General features: G+C 39.1%; 1 protein-coding gene across 1 annotated transcript in view; it reads left to right on the forward strand.

Annotated features, from left to right (window-relative positions):
• Positions 1-895: 895 nt before the first annotated feature.
• Positions 896-17,270, forward strand: part of FAM185A (family with sequence similarity 185 member A) — a 71,333-nt gene continuing 54,958 nt past the window's right edge. Inside the window, exons 1-3 of the mRNA XM_052639166.1 lie at positions 896-1,325; positions 7,505-7,614; positions 12,491-12,583. Coding sequence (XP_052495126.1) covers positions 896-1,325; positions 7,505-7,614; positions 12,491-12,583 — 633 coding nt within the window. The remainder of the gene's footprint in view (positions 1,326-7,504; positions 7,615-12,490; positions 12,584-17,270) is intronic.

The following is a 17,270-nucleotide window of genomic DNA, read 5'->3' on the forward strand; positions in this document are numbered from 1 at the left end:
AACTCAGATACATTCAAAGACTGGACTGAGGTCTTTTAGAGTCTGAAAGGAGACAGGACGCTAATGCTATTCCTATATTTTACTCTCGAAGAGGGAGTTTCCTTTGACAGCACTAATGAGTCTTTAACCTCTTGCAGAGGTATTCTCCATCCCAGGGTAACCCGCACTAATTTAATGACGCTTGGAGTTAACCACTCACTGAGGGTACTCCTATTTTAAATCACGGTCTCACCTTTAAAAGCGCAGTTTCTTAGCTCTTCTCTTCGTCCTGATTCTTATTTAGGCTCCTATTTTTCCTCAGACGATCTTCCTCCGTCTCACTCCAAAGCTCCACCCTCTTCGGAGAAGTCGCGTCCTCGGTATCCAAGGAAACCAAGCAGCCTGGCCCATCTTTTGCTTTCCTCGCTTTCCATTGGCCAGTGGGTTCCGGTGTAGATTTCCCCCCTCCCCCCGCCCCCACGTCCCTCCAATGGCTAATGGGCTTGAGGGGAAAGCGCAGGCCTTCCGAGTTCCGTCCAACACCTGCCGTAACTACCCTTAGCATCCTGCGCATTGCCTTCTGGGAAATGTAGTTTCTCAGTTGCCCGAGCCATTCAACATCTGACCACCATTGGAACTACCTATCCCACCGGCCTTTGCGAAAGGGGCGGGAGTAGGCAAGGGGTTCTGGTCAGGATGGATACTTAGAACTTTAAAATTCCAATTTGCCGCCCAGACCCGTGTAGCTGACGTTTACATTGCTAGAATGAAGTGAGCGGTTTTGCTGTTGCTTCAGCAAACCCTCTTATCAAGCGTCTGTCTCCCTTTTGGCTTGGTCAGCACAGCGGCAAGCCGACTGGACTTGGAGAGACTAACCTGAGGCTGAAGTAATCTGTGGGAGAAAGAGGGGCACGCCATGTTCCCCTTCTCGGGATGGGGGCTGGGCTGCCTCCGGCTCTGTCTGCTCAGAGTGTGGGCCGGCGAGGCCACCGGGCGCTGGGCCTGTGGGACATGTCAGTCCCGGCTGTACGGCTCAGGTGGGTCCCAGCCCGAGGTCTCTAGGTCTGACCCTGCGCGCGGGACTCTGAAGGCGTGGGCGCTGCTGGTGAGCCCTTTCGGCCGTCTGCGGGCGCGGCTCCCATGCCACCTGACTGTGAGGCCCCTGGACCCCCTCACCTACCCAGACGGCGACCGCGTGCTGGTCACAGTGAGCGGAGTGGAGGGCGGGGCGCGGGCCCTGGCCGGCCTGCAGGTGAACTACAACGAGGCGCAGAAGGAGGTGACCATCGTGGCTGATGTCATCGACCACCAGGCGTCCGTGGAAGTGAACGCGCCCCTGAAGTTTGGCAAGTGATTGTAAAACGGGTTTGGGTCCCGGGGCACACCCTGTGAACTTCTGAAATTAGGCCGACGTGCATTTTTAATTTGTCCCTTTGGATCCGACTTTTCAACGTAATTTACTCTTGACCCCTTCAGAAGCTATGTCTTTTTTTTTCTGTTCTACTTTAGGTTTCTGAGTAGCAGTTAGGAATTAAGTTTTCAGTTATAGCAATTTTATAAATCTAGTAGAAACATGATTTGGAATAACCTAAGCCACATAACATCTTTTTTTGTCGTATCCTCCTTTGACACTTTGTTCCTATTTGTGTTACTGCACTTTGTCCATTACAAAGTGTTTTATTTTTCAGGGTTAAAGTATCTTGATAATCCACTCAGTGGCATGGCAGGCGGTCCACGTTTCCACTTGCTCATGGCCTGGGGTGTGTTCCCCAAACAGCCTTGCCTATAGTATGTTCCATATAATCTGGACCAAGTGTTTGGTTTCTAATAGGCACCCGGCTTCTTACTGAAAACATCAGCATTCATTTTGGCCTAAGTAAATTTTGCAGAGTACATCATGAGAAACGCTGGACTGGAAGAAACACAAGCTGGAATCAAGATTGCTGGGAGAAATATCAATAACCTCAGATATGCAGATGACATCACCCTTATGGGAGAAAGTGAAGAGGAACTAAAAAGCCTCTTGATGAAAGTGAAAGAGGAGAGTGAAAAAGTTGGCTTAAAGCTCAACTTTCAGAAAACGAAGATCATGGCATCCGGTCTCATCACTTCATGGGAAATAGATGGGGAAACAGTGGAAACAGTGTCAGACTTTATTTTGGGGGGCTCCAGAATCACTATAGATAGTGACTGCAGCCATGAAATTAAAAGACACTTACTCCTTGGAAGAAAAGTTATGACCAACCTAGATAGCATATTCAAAAGCAGAGACATTACTTTGCTGACTAAGGTCCATCTAGTCAAGGCTATGGTTTTTCCTGTGGTCATGTATGGATGTGAGAGTTGGACTGTGAAGAAGGCTGAGCGCCCAAGAATTGATGCTTTTGAACTGTGGGGTTGGAGAAGACCCTTGAGGGTCCCTTGGACTGCAAGGAGATCCAACCAGTCCATTCTGAAGGAGATCAGCCCTAGGATTTCTTTGGAGGGAATGATGCTAAAGCTGAAACTGCAGTACTTTGGCCACCTCATGTGAAGAGTTGACTCATTGGAAAAGACCCTGATGCTGGGAGGGATTGGGGGCAGGAGGAGAAGGGGACGACAGAGAATGAGATGGCTGGATGGCATCACTGACTCGATGGACATGAGTCTGACTGAACTCCGGGAGTTGGTGATGGACAGGGAGGCCTGGCATGCTGTGATTCATGGGGTCGCAAAGAGTCGGACACGACTGAGCGACTGAACTGAACTGAAGTAAATTTTCTGTGAGTTGCAGGCTTTGAAGAAAAACACATAGTTAGATTGCCCCAGAAAGGTCAATAGATAATGGCTGCCAGATATGTTTTCTAGGTGTTTTGACTTCCATGTTATTTCTCACATGGAAGCCACAATTTCTGCGACACTTCTCTAGGAAAGTCTTCCCAAGTTCTCTGCCTTCCTAGGACTGAAGCAAAATACTATTAATGATCATAATAGCAGATAACACTCCTGAGATAATCTTTTCTAATTACAGTTGCACTATATTATAGACACTGTTTTTGTCACCATTTTCGATAAGAGAATTGAAATACAAGTTTGACGACCCTGTAGTGGTAAAGAACTGACCTGTCAATGCAGGAGACTAGAGACAGTGATTCAGTCCCCTGGGTGAGGAAGATCCCCTGGAGGAGGGCATGGCAACCCACTCTAGTATTCTTGCCTGGAGAATCCTATGGACAGAGGAGCCTGGTGGGCTACCATCCACAGTAGGGCAAAGAATTGGACATGACTGAAGCAACACAGCACAGCACAAGTTTCATATACTGAGTATTTATTATGGGTGAATAAGTAGAGGAGATCCATGCCCTCATGAAACTTAGTTTCGAGTGGGATAGATCAAAAAATATGCCTGTTGTCTCTCAGATATAAGGTGGTGGAGCTGAGATTTGAACTGACTGAAGTCTGCTGAACAAGTACGCTTTATTGCTTCTCAACTATTTTTTTTTTTTAACTAACCTAGATGAGTAAGAGACCCTGATCTCAAAATATAAAAGTCTACGATGGGGAGGAAGATTTGCTAATGTGTTAGATAGTACTAAATAAACTGAATATTGAAATAGAGAAAAGCAAAATTTTATGGCAGCTCAGATAAAAATGAACTACCCAAACTTCATTATTTGTTAATTCCTCTTTTTAGAGCCAGAATCCCATTTCCAGTTTTACTGTTTCCTTGTGTGTATCCCACAGGCCCTTCCAATCAACATAGTTCAGTTTTCTTCATACTCAACTCAGGTTCCTCCAGTTTCTATAACTGTTTCAATGAAAGAGTGAGAATAGCATTCAGTTCAGTCAGTTCAGTTGCTTTGTTGTGTCTGAATCTTTGCGACCCCATGAATTGCAGCACACCAGGCCTCCCTGTCCATCACGAACTCCCGGAGTTCACGCAAACTCATGTCCTACAAGTCAGTGATACCATCCAGCCATCTCATCTTCTGTCGTCCCCTTCTCCTGCCCCCAATCCCTCCCAGCATCAGGGTCTTTTCCAATGAGTCAACTCTTCACACGAGGTGGCCAAAGTATTGGAGTTTCAGCTTTAGCATCAGTCCTTCCAATGAACACTCAGGACTGATCTCCTTTAGGATGGACTGGTTGGACCTCCTTGCAGTCCAAGGGACTCTCAGGAGTCTTCTCCAATACCACAGTTCAAAAGCATCAATTCTTCAGCACTCAGCTTTCTTCACAGTCCAACTCTCACATCCATACATGACCACTGGAAAAACCATAGCCTTGACTAGACGGACCTTTGTGGGCAAAGTAATGTCTCTGCTTTTGAATATGCTATCTAGGTTGGTCATAACTTTCCTTCCAAGAAGTAATTTCGTCTTTAATTTCATGGCTGCAATCACCATCTGCAGTGATTTTGGAGGCCCCCAAAAATAAAGTCTGACACTGTTTCCACTGTTTCCCCATGTATGCCGTGAAGTGATGGGACCAGATGCCATGATCTTCGTTTTCTGAAAGTTGAGCTTTAAGCCAACTTTTTCACTCTCCTCTTTCACTTTCATCAAGAGGCTCTTTAGTTCTTCTTTACTTTCTGCCATAAGGGTGGTGTCATCTGCATAGCTGAGGTTATTGATATTTCTCCCAGCAATCTTGATTTCAGCTTGTGCTTCCTCCAGCCCAGCATTTCTCATGATGTACTCTGCATATAAGTTAAATAAGCAGGGTGACAATATACAGCCTTGACATCCTCCTTTTCCTATTTGGAACCAATCTGTTTTTCCATGTCCAGTTCTAACTGTTGCTTCCTGACCTGCATACGGGTTTCTCAAGAGGCAGGTCAGGTGGTCTGGTATTCCCATCTCTTTCAGAATTTTCCAGTTTATTGTGATCCACACAGTCAAAGGCTTTGGCATAGTCAATAAAGCAGAAATAGATGTTTTTCTGGAACTCTCTTCCTTTTTCCATGATCCATCAGATGTTGGCAATTTGATCTCTGGTTCCTCTGCCTTTTCTAAACCAGCTTGAACATCTGGAAGTTCACGGTTCATGTATTCCTGAAGCCTGGCTTGGAGAATTTTGAGCATTACTTTACTAGTGTGTCCGACTCTGTGCGACCCCATAGACGGCAGCCCACCAGGCTCCCCCGTCCCTGAGATTCTCCAGGCAAGAACACTGGAGTGGGTTGCCATTTCCTTCTCCAATACATGAAAGTGAAAAGTGAAAGTGAAGTCGCTCAGTCGTGTCCGACCCTCAGCGACCCCATGGACTGCAGCATTCCAGACTCCTCTGTCCATGGGATTTTCCAGGCAAGAGTACTGGAGTGGGTGCCATTACTAGCTTGTGAGATGAGTGCAATTCTGCAGTAGTTTGAGCATTCTTTGGCATTGCCTTTCTTTGGGATTGGAATGAAAACTGACCTTTTCCAGTCCTGTGGCCACTGCCGAGTTTTCCAAATTTGCTGGCATATTGAGTGTAGCAGTTTCACAGCATCATCTTTCAGGATTTGAAACAGCTCATCTGGAATGCCATCACCTCCACTAGCTTTGTTCCTAGGGATGCTTTCTAAGGCCCACTTGACTTCACATTCCAGAATGTCTAGCTCGAGGTAATTGATCACACCATCATGATTATCTGGGTCATGAAGCTCTTTTCGTACAGTTCTTCTGTGTATTCTTGCCACCTCTTCTTAATATCTTCTGCTTCTGTTAGGTCCATACCATTTCTATCCTTTATCGAGCCCATCTTTGCATGAAATGTTCCCTTGGTAACTCTAATTTTCTTGAAGAGATCTCTAGTCTTTCCCATTCTGTTGTTTTCCTCTATTTTTTTCATTGACCGCTGAGGAAGTGTTTCTTATCTCTCCTTGCTATTCTTTGGAACTCTGCATTCAAATGGGAATATCTTTGCTTTTCTCCTTTGCTTTTCGCTTGTCTTCTTTTCACAGCTATCTGTAAGCCCTCCTCAGACAGCCATTTTGCTTTTTTTCATTTCTTTTTCTTGGGGATAGTCTTGATCCCTGTCTCCTGTACAATGTCATGAACCTCCGTCCATAGTTCATCAGGCACTCTGTCTATCAGATCTAGTCCCTTAAATCTATTTCTCACTTCCACCACCACTCAATATCTAGCCTAAACTTCTCTACCCACCTATTGAGGGTAGAGTATATTTAGAATATGTTTTCTTCTCCATATGCCTATCTAAACTGCCTGAGATCAAGCCTTATGTTATAACACTACTTAATGGCTAAAAACTTGGCAGTTACATTTGCATCCATGTAAATATGGGGTAAAATTGTCTTTTATGTTTTTTACATTAATCCAAATCAAAATATTGCCTTTATAGAGACTGCCATATACACAACTGTAGAAACTGATCTTTATACCATAACTATTGGAATTGTAGTGTTAGGCCCCAGTAGTTTGTGTTTGGGGCAACATTGCTTCACTGGTCTGGTTTAAGGGAAATCATTAATATTTGAATTAGGTATTAAGTATTGGTGTTTTAAATTTTTATACAGAGACATCTAAGGTTACATATTAAGTTGAATTTAAGGTTAAAGTTGGGCTTCCCAGGTAGTGCAGTGGTGAAGAATCTGCCTGCCAGTGCAGGAGATGTAAGAGACTTGGGTTTAATCCCTGGGTGGAGAAGATCCCCAGGAGTAGGAGATGGCGGCCCACTCCAGTATTCTCGTCTGGAGACTGTTCTTCCGTAAACAGAGACTTGTCTCTGGAGACTTTCTGGAGTCTTGTCTGGAGACTTGTCTATTCTTCCATAGACAGAGAACCTGGTGTCTGCACTCTGTGGGGTTGCAAAGAGTCAGAGACGACCCAGCATGTACGCTGCACACAAGGTTAAACTTTCAAGCTAAGGATGCCTTATTTTCTAAACTCTTTTCATATATATACTGTTTTCCACAATTTTGAGGTTTTAATATTCAGTACTAAATTTTTCAGAGTTGTTCTACTCTTTATTACTTCAGATTACCTTGTGATATAGCTGCATGATAATATGAAAGGTTAGAGGTAGGATTTGAAAACCTTAGTCATGATCATGTACACCGACACATTTCTTCTACAGTATGCTTTAAATTTGAGGGAGGTTTGGAAACAAATCTTTGAACTTTTAAAGAGAATAATCTAACTGACTTATCCAGGTCACCATAATGATGTTAACTTGCTGTATTCTTACTCAAATTTGTGTGTGTGTATTTTCTCAGTGGGAAAGAGGCTTTAACCTTTCCCTGGTGTGCCTATGAGAATCTGGACTCTTCTACCTCCTTTACTTACCTCCTATGTTACTTCCTTTCTTTAGTTGATAGAGGCCAACAGAAATAACTGCTTTTTAAAAACTGGTAGAAAAGGGCTTTACATTTGGTCCTGCTGTGGTGGAGGTCCCTTACCTATAGAGAGAGACTACTGACAACTATATTCTTTCCGGAATTCTGTAACATTATGAACATGACTGAAGAACTGAATTTTTGCGGGACACTTAAATGCTTCGGAGCCATTAGCCATAGTAACTTGGTTTTTCTTTTTTTCATTTGTAGATTTGAATATCCAGTCATCAGGGTCTGGCTGTGTAAAGGTCCAAAATATTGAGTGTGATAATTGCAAAATTGAAACTGAGCAGGGGACTAGCATCTTACAGTCTGTTAAGGTATATTTATTTTTCTAATTTTGTTTAAATATTATTTTTTAAAACACTTAAAACTATGAACCATGGTATCTAATAAAGGCTGTTATTCTGAACATCATTTACTGAAAATATTGAGTATCATTTATTCATCACTCAGAAATTCCTTGTAAAACTCTTGTTTTAAAATCAGTTTTGTTATGACACTGTAAAGGTTGTAGCAGAGGTTTTCATCATATTACATTTAGATTTCATTTCAAAGTGTACAGCAAAACTCATAATATATTCTTAGTATTCTTAGATCTTGCCAAGTTTAAGAAATTAGAGAATGATTTTCTTACATTTATTGAGGAGTAAGGAAAAGTCTTTAAGCATTATAAATATGCTTAAAATATTAAGTTAATCAAAATTATAATGTACCAGGTAGCCCATTACTTAAGGATTAAGTAGGTATTTCACTAAACAACAAAAGCTTCATTTTATGCTGTAATACTTTTATATTTAATTTTCTTAAAATTAAGTTTGTCTCAGCTCTAAATGATTTCAAATGCATATTGATAAATTTAGCTTGTTCTTACTGGTACTTCTTATATTTGCATATTCAAAACTCAATACTTTTGTGAACTTTGTTAGTATTGCTGAAGAGAAGTTAGTCATCTCTGCTTCATAATTGCAAAACATTTTCACTTTTAGTTTTATAAACTAATTAGAATGATTAATTGGATGCATTAATTTTTTTTACATTATTTGTTTTGTTCCAACCACCTTTGTTTACACACCTGCCTTTGTCATTTGTTCACATGATCCTTTTCAATATATTTAGTTGCACAAATATCAAAAAAGATTACATACCTTTTGGAAAAATGAGATGGTTCCAGTTCTTGTTGTAAAAGATTGCACAATGCGGTTTTCATGTTGAATGACTAACTGAATGAGAATACCATGGCTCCTTTTTGTTCTTATAAACGTATTGTTCACTCATCAATGCTTGAATTTCAGAACACTCATCTAGAATATTGTCCCCTGGAGACTCAGAGTCTTAGATTTTCAATCTCACAATCAAACTTAGAAGCAACTGTACTGCTGTCTTTGTCTTTGCAATCATCTTTGATTCATCTGAAAATTCTGAAATAACTATTTTTTCAGTTTTTCTTTTTTCTGTCATTATGTGCATAACATGAAAAATGATTTCTCAACTTTGGCATTGTTGACATTTTGGGCTGGATAAATTTTTGTTGTCGGGGCTGACCTATGCACTGTGCGGTGTGTAGCAGTATTCCTAGATTCTGTAAACAGAGTGCTAAGAAACAGTCCTCATATAGGACAATGAAAAATATCTCCACACATTGTCCTCCTCTGGGGGGCAAAACCACCTTTAGTTGAGAACCACCATTCAGAACTTCCCTCGTAGCTCAGTCTGTAAAGAATCCACCTGCAATGCAGGAGTCCTGCAATGCTGGAGACCCAGGTTCAATTCTTAGGTTGGGAAGATCCCCTGGAGAAGAAAACGGCACCCCATTCCAGTATTCTTTCCTGGGAAATGCCATGGACAGAGGACCCTGGTGGGCTAAAGTACATGGGGTTGCAATAGTCGCACATAACTCAGCAACTAAACCACCACCACCAAACACACCATTTAAAGCAAGTTTATCATTCTTCTGTTGTCTTATTCTTTTAGACATTTTCTGTCAGAGTTAGGAATAATTGAAAAATGTTATTGAAATAACTACTCAGATAATGAAGTAGCAAAATGATTTGAGACATATGAAAAATAAGATTACTAAGATCCCATAATGTATTTTAGATTTACAAAGGAGCCCAGTGGACCATTACAGTAATTTTAAGATAGAATAATGCTTATCCTATTTAAAAAATTAGTAAATCTTCTATTTATTTTTTTAGTATACCTCTTAGAAAGAATAAAAGTAATGATCCATCAGTCCTACAAATAGAATGTGTTAGTTGCTCAGTTGTGTCATACTCTTTGTGACCCCATGGACTGTAGCCCACCAGGCTCCTCTGTTCGTGGAATGCTCCAGGCCAGAATATGGGTTTGGTTGCCATTTCCTTCTCCAGGGGATCTTCCCCACCCAGGGATACAACCCAGGTCCCCCGCATTGCAGGCAGATTCTTTACCAACTGAGCCACCAGAGAAGCCCACAAATAGAATAGTTAACGGAGAAGGCAGTGGCACCCCACTCCAGGACTCTTGCCTGGAAAATCCCATGGACAGAGGAGCCTGGTGGGCTGCAGTCCATGGGGTCGCGAAGAGTCGGACACGACTGAGCGACTTCACTTTCCCTTTTCACTTTCATGCATTAGAGAAGGAAATGGTTCCAGTATTCTTGCCTGGAGAATCCCAGGGACGGGGGAGCCTGGTGGGCTGCCGTCTATGGGGTCGCACAGAGTCGGACATAACTGAAGCGACTTAGCAGCAGTAGCAGCAGAATAGTTAAAAAATATTCAAAAATTAAATTTGGGTCCACTGAATCTTAGTGATAGTTAGGAGAATTGAGTTGAGAGAATCATTCTTGAGATCTCAGAATTTAACTGACTTAAATTCACAAGTGGGAACGCTTCATAAAATACCTGGTATAAAGCTTTAAATACGGTATAATATTATTTCTAGTTAGTGATTGCCTTTAATGTAAGTTTCTCTTCCACTTATTTTAAGGATCTCAGATATATTTGATCTATGTAATAAGATGTTTATAGCAATAATAGTAGCTACTGGTGGCTCAGTGGTAAAGAATCTGCCTGTTAATGCAGGAGACATGGAAGATATAGATTCCGATCCCTGGGTCAGGAATATCCCCTGGAGGAGGAAATGGCAACCAACTCCAGTATTCTTGCCTGGGAAATCTCAAGGACAGAGGAGTTGGTGGGCTACAGTCCACGGGGTCTCCAAAGAGTCATACACAACTTAGTGACTGAACAACAACGAACAAACAACAAAACTGTCTACTGAGTTCTTATTATAGATCTAGAAACGTAGCTAAGCCTTCATTTATTCCATGAATTGTCTCCTTTTTATCAAGGAAGAAACTGTCAGATACAGAGACTGAGGAACTCACTTAGGTTCCCATAGTTAATAAACAGAGCTAAGATTTGAACTTGGGTCTTTCTGCATTCCAAGCTTATGCTATTTTCACCTCTCTTTATTGTCCAAGCAAAATGTCTAGCAGTAGTACATTTTTTCAGCATAATTAGGGAATAAATAAGTAAACTTTTCAAGCAATAGTCTCTTACCTCATTGAATGCCACACATTTGCATTTTTTAATGCAGTAATAATAGTTTATATTATACTAAATAGCTTCTGACTTATTTAAACAGTTTAACTATTTCATAATATTTTTGAGCTTTAGACTTCTTTGAAAATAGGATGATTACTTACTTGGAAAAAATATACATGATATGAAATTTTGCTTACAATTTCATAAGTTTTGCAGACTCTAGAACGTCATATAAGTTTGGTTAAGAACTCTTGTTGTTGTTCAGCCCTGTCTGACTCTGTGACCCCATGGACTGCAGCATGCCAGGCCTCCTTGTCCTTCAGTTATTTTGGAGATATTCTTTTTTAAAGTTCATGAATTACTTGTCTGCTTGATAAAGACTGTATTATTAAATACAGTTGGACTTCTGACTCATGTTTCTGTGGGCATGAAGTAGTCTACCATGCTGTAACATAAATGAACTTTTTAAGAGGGGCTCATTTTGCCCTTTTCACTGAATTTTTTGAATTTCATCCCTGGGCTGTTTTACCTAAAGTTTTACTGTTGTTTTTTTTTTTTCCTCCGAGTAAAGCAACCAGAAGGTATATGATTCTTTTGAACTTTTTTCCCTACTTTTTAGATACTTTTCTGTTATTACTGGTTGTGATATTGATGGGTTTGCTTTTGCTGTCTTTCATTCTCTGATATTTACCTATTCTTTTTCTCTTTATACTTGTGGTAGAACTGAAGACTTACACAGATATTAAGGTGAAGAAAGGTGCTCTGAAAAATAGAGCGAACCATCTAATAGCTCACGCACGACTATAGTTTAGTTTTCATTTGCGTGGGTGACTCATATCTATTCAGTTACTGTAGGTTCCTTTCATCTTCTGGCTCTGTCATCTATTAAAGCCTTATTGTAATATACACTCACTGATGGAAGGGGCAGAGCACAGAGAAGGCACATCAGTTCTTCTAAAAGCACAAGCCTGGGTATTAAACATAGCATTTCCACTTATATTCTATTGGCAAGAACTTCGAAGCACCTAGGTAGCGCTAGTGGTAAAGAGCCTCGCCTTCCAGTGCAGGAGGTTTAAGTTTAATTCTGTTAGTTTATAATTTGCTATTTTCCAGTATATATCACCTGATAAAGTTGTTTAACCTTTCTGATTCTTGAATTTCTTTCTCTGTAAAATGGAGAAAGATATAATATGCATCACTCTGAGTTGTGAGAATTAAATGTTAGTTTGTGTAAAGTAGCGAACACTGTTATTGATGCAAAGTAAATGCCAAGTCATAGATGTTATTGTTATTAATAATATGCACATTAATAATGATGAACAGTAACATTGATTATTGTTATCATTTTCATCATTTATGTTTAGTTAGCCAATCACAGTCATCTTTGATTCCCACCCCTTTCTTCAGTTAAGCTGCTGAAACCCCTGAGTATCTTTTTTTCCCTTTAGTCCAAACAGCTTTATTTAATCCCTTTAACAGCAGTTGACATTCTTTTCTCACAGATGTTATTATTCAAAGCAGTACATTTCTATTTCATTCCTAGTTCCTCTGTTACTGCTTTATTATTATTATTTTAAAAGAAATGTATAAAATGTTGAATATTTATTAGTATAAGTCAAATTTATGCTCTCTTTTTCTATATGTGTATTTTGTATTTGTCTTTCAGAGTCAAAAATTACATGTTCAAACAACAGGAGGCAAAGTGATCTGCCTGGGAACGGTTTATGGAAATATAGATATCCATGCATCAGATAAAAGTGTAAGATTGAAATTTTCATTTTTAGTAGCTACAGTTTTGTCTCAGGTTGGCTCACATAGAGGGTAGATACTGCAGAATTTTTGGTATAACTTCCCCTTTTTAATTCATTTTAGTTTATTAGTAAATTTAAGTTTGAAATAGAGATGATTAAATATTATACAATTTAATTTTAAATTTGTGTTTTAAAACTTTTGTTATTAGTTCCTTATTTGAAATCAGTAATATCTTTAAATACTTAATATTTGTTTAAAATTTTTTAAAACTGAAGTAGAGTTCATTTACAATATTGTGGTAATTTCTGCTATATAGCAAAGTGATTCAGTTATATACACATATGCATTCTTTTTTATATTCTTTCCTTTAGGGTTTATCCCAGGGTATTGAATATAGTTCACTGTGCTATACAGTAGGACCTTATTGTTTATCCATTCTATATGTAATAGTTTGTGTCTAACCCCAAACTCCCAGTGCCTTCTTTGCAAATATTTAATATTTAATTCTGATTCTAAAGAGATTTTTTTTTTTGATCATGGGTTAAAATTACTCATTAAGTAATACTATGAAGAAGTGAAGTGAAGTGAAAGTTGCTCAGTCGTGCCTGACTCTTTGTGACCCCCATGGACTATAGAGTCCATGGAATTCTCCAGGCCAGAATACTGGAGTGGGTAGCCTTTCCCTTTTCCAGGGGATCTTCCCAACCCAGGGATTGAACCCAGGTCTCCCGCATTGCGGGCGGATTCTTTTACCAGCTGAGCCACAAGGGAAGCCCTAAGTAATACTATAATTGGAATTAAATTTTTCTTAGTGTCAGGTTTATTTGAGTATTTTTATTTACCCGATACCTATTTATTTTGCCTTTAGGCAATTGAAGGATGAGTTTCAAAACTCAACTTTCTTCAGTACTTTCCACAAGATGGCACCAGTAGATAGCATTACTGTTTTCCAAATGCTTTTATTAGCCATAGGAATTTTCATTTTTATAAGACAGTTTGCCTTTTTCATTCGACTTTTGTTGTTTTCTCTGGTTTAACATAGTATTAAGAGTAAAGGTATGATTTTGAAATATAAATTGTCAACAGTTTTTCAGCACAATCAGTAATATATTGAATCTTTTAGAAAGGTGTAAGCCACCTTTTGAGCTTCCCAAGTGACAGTAGTGGTAAAGACCCCCCTGCCAATGCAGGAAACATGAGAGACTCCAGTTTCATCCCTGGGTCAGGAAGGTCCCCTGGAGGAGGGCATGGCAACCCACTTCAGGATTCTTGCCTGGAGAATCCCATGGGATTCTTGCATGGAGAATCCCATGCCCCTGGAGGGCATGGCAACCCACTCCAGTATTCTTGCCAGGAGAGCCTGGTGGTCTGCAATCAGTGGGGTCACAGAGAGTCAGACACAACTGAAGTGACTTAGCACACAGGCACAAGCCACCTTTTGGGGCTTCCGTGGTGGCTCAGCAGTAAAGAATCCACTTGCAATACAGGAGATGAAAGAAACACAGGTTCAATTCCTGGGTCAGGAAGATCCCCTGGAATAGGAACTGGCAACCCACTCGAGGATTTCGCCTGGAGAATTCCATGGACAGAGGAGCATTACAAGTTACAGTCCGTGGGGTTGCAAAGAGTTGGTCACGACTGAGCACACAAGCCATCTTTTATTTTACACTCAGATAATTTGCATGGCTCTTTTGTCATAATTTGTTAATTCCATACTCAACTATATCCTCAGATGATTGGTAGAGAGGAACTGGAATCCTATATGTAGATTATTGTTGGCATAATTAAACAAGGCAGGTTATCACACTAATTATTATACCTTTTTATTTTTCATAGCCTTTTCCTTAGGACCTGTGGGAGACTGTTTAAATCCAAACACTCAAATATATCTTTTTTAAAAGTGTTGAAAGACACTGCCTGGCTTTATGTGGCAGCTGTTTTGAGATGGCATTTAGCTTCACCTCTCTGATTGTGGTCTTGGAGGTACAAAAGGGAAATTGGACAACTGCAATTGTAGAGTAGTACATACTGATGTTCAGATGTAACTATCAAAGGTTTAAATCATCACAATTATTTACTATTTTTAATATTTTGGCCACTGTTTCCACTCATCATTTGTCTTTTCTGTCAACTTTCATGGTTTATTGAATATTCCTTTATTCCTACTTTCTGTTTTTGTTTGTTTGTTTGTTTGTTTCCTGCCTAACTGAGTTTTGTGTTGTGCTAACAAATCTATTTTGATATTTCTTTTAGTTTATATTATGCATAGTGTTAAGTTTTAATACATATATCTAAGTTTGTGGGGCTTTATATGAAAAAGCCTTATAAAATATATTAACGTTTAATAGACAGCTTTAGTGGAAATGTTTTGGATATTTGAGAGATAGCATAGTGAATTGGTTAAGAGTACAAAATTGAGCATCAGCGTACTTGGGTCTGAATCGTGGCACAGCCACTTACTAAGCTCTTTACTTTCAAATTAGTTATTTCACCTCTATGTATTTTGGTTTTCTGCAAAATGGAATAATGATGATGTTAACTCAGATGGTTGTCATGAGGATTAAATGAGTTAAAACATAACATAGATAAAGTACTTAATACAGTCTCTGGCATAGCTAACTCTGTTGTAGTGTTGATGATGATGATGTTGATGAAGGTAAATGAAACACAGGAAAGATAATTTGACAAGTCCTAAACCTCATGCATTGGAGAAGGAAATGGCAACCCACTCCAGTGTTGTTGCCTGGAGAATCCCAGGGACGGGGGAGCCTGGTGGGCTGCCGTCTATGGGGTCGCACAAAGTTGGACATGACTGAAGTGACTTAGCAGCAGCATCAAACCTCCCAGTTAACTTCGCTGAGACTCTTTCATTATTCACAACATAGGGATGGTGTTTTCTTTGTTTTTTTGCTCAAGAAGATTGTGAGAATCAAGTGGGCATAATACATACTCAACAGTATTCTTTATGTATCATTTTATATGGAATGGCTATTTTTAAATAGTATTGTTAATTTCAGTATCCTAAGTTTGATACAGAGAAGATAGAAATCCATATTATCTGATTGTTGAATGAATTGATGATATAGTTATCATTTGACCTTCCTTTCTTAGTTGGCTCAGAGGTTAAAGTGTCTGCCTCCAATGCGGGAGACCCGGGTTCGATCCCTGGGTCGGGAAGATCCCCTGGAGAAGGAAATGGTAACCCACTCCAGTATTCTTGCCTGGAAAATCCCACGGACAGAGAAGCCTGGTAGGCTACAGTCCACGGGGTCGCAAAGAGTCGGACACGACCGAGCGACTTCCCTTTCACTTTCACTTTCTTAGTTTGGACTACAAGGCCACAATTTTCCCTTAAAACTTCATTTTAGTTTGATAATGTTTATTTATAATAACTAGACTTTATGAGAAAAAGTTCTTTTTGTGTAGGAAGGCAGATTAATTTATAGCAATATCTCTCTAAGAAAGGTATTTTGGGGTCTGCTTTTTGTTCTATCTTTAAATAGCTCTTTCTTAACAAGCAAGCTGTACAGTTTAAATGAGTCTATTTTTCACTCTTTGTGCTATTACCATAAATATAAATCAGACCTTCAGTATTTAAACTATGGTGCCCTAAGTTTAATTGTTTCAGTTAATATCTGATACAATGCATTATATATGGCCCTCAATGAATTTTCTATTTCTTTAAAGTAATTTTATTGATTGATTGGTTAAAATAGTTATATTATTGTGGCAAAGAGAGTTGTATTTTTGCTTGCTTTCATTTGCTTTGAGGATATTTTTTTAGCTTCCTACAGGGTAAAATATTTAGTGTTTAATGAACAAAGTAAATTTTTACCTTTTTCTAGTAAAAAGCTTTTTCTAGCTTTCTCTAGTAAACTTTAGCTTTTTTAGTAAATTTTTAGTATTTTTTAAAAATACATGAGGAATGTCTTAAAGGCTTTATTTGATTGTGGGGAGAGTCTAATCAAAAGTTCCTCCTTTGCCAATTCAATTAAGTTTCAAATATTCTTTCAATATTTATCTTTTGGTATTCCCTAAAACAGCCTCACTATTTATAAAAAGCTAGAGTATTCATACTTCTCTGCTTTATGGAAATACTCGGAGAATTTGAAGCTATGCATAAAGCAACTTTTCATAAAGAAATTTTGTAGGTAAAGATAATATTTTTAGAAATATTAAACCTTTACTGTTACACTGAAGAATGCAAAGCTTGTGTATCCTCACAAATCTGAATGTATGTAAAATATCTGTCCTTCTTTAACAGATTTATCAAAACTAGATTTAAAGTAAACCTGTGAATCCATAATTAGTGGAAAAGAAACTGTAGTAGGTAAGAAGTAATTGGGTGTATTTAATACATCTAATAAAAGTCCATTAAAAAAGAAAATTCTATACTTCAAATCCAGATGGCAGAGTAATTCTAGTGTACTTACAATAATAACCTCTAGGTACTTTTATTTCTCTTCTCATATTTTAGTATTCTTAAAACTCAGTTCTTATTAGATAATATTTTGCACTCAACAATTTTTTAAGGAAGTGTTAAGATTGAATAATACTGATGCCAGTGTGTTGAGAAAGATGTTCTGTCTTTAAATACCTCAGTGTAGTGCTTGAATCTGACCGGGCAAAACTGTGGCATGCCTTCCTGGTGATTTAGTTTTTATGTCAACAACTTTATATTAACAATCACTTTA

The sequence above is a fragment of the Budorcas taxicolor genome, chromosome 4, assembly GCF_023091745.1.
Source record: "Budorcas taxicolor isolate Tak-1 chromosome 4, Takin1.1, whole genome shotgun sequence".
Classification (NCBI taxonomy): domain Eukaryota; kingdom Metazoa; phylum Chordata; class Mammalia; order Artiodactyla; family Bovidae; genus Budorcas; species Budorcas taxicolor.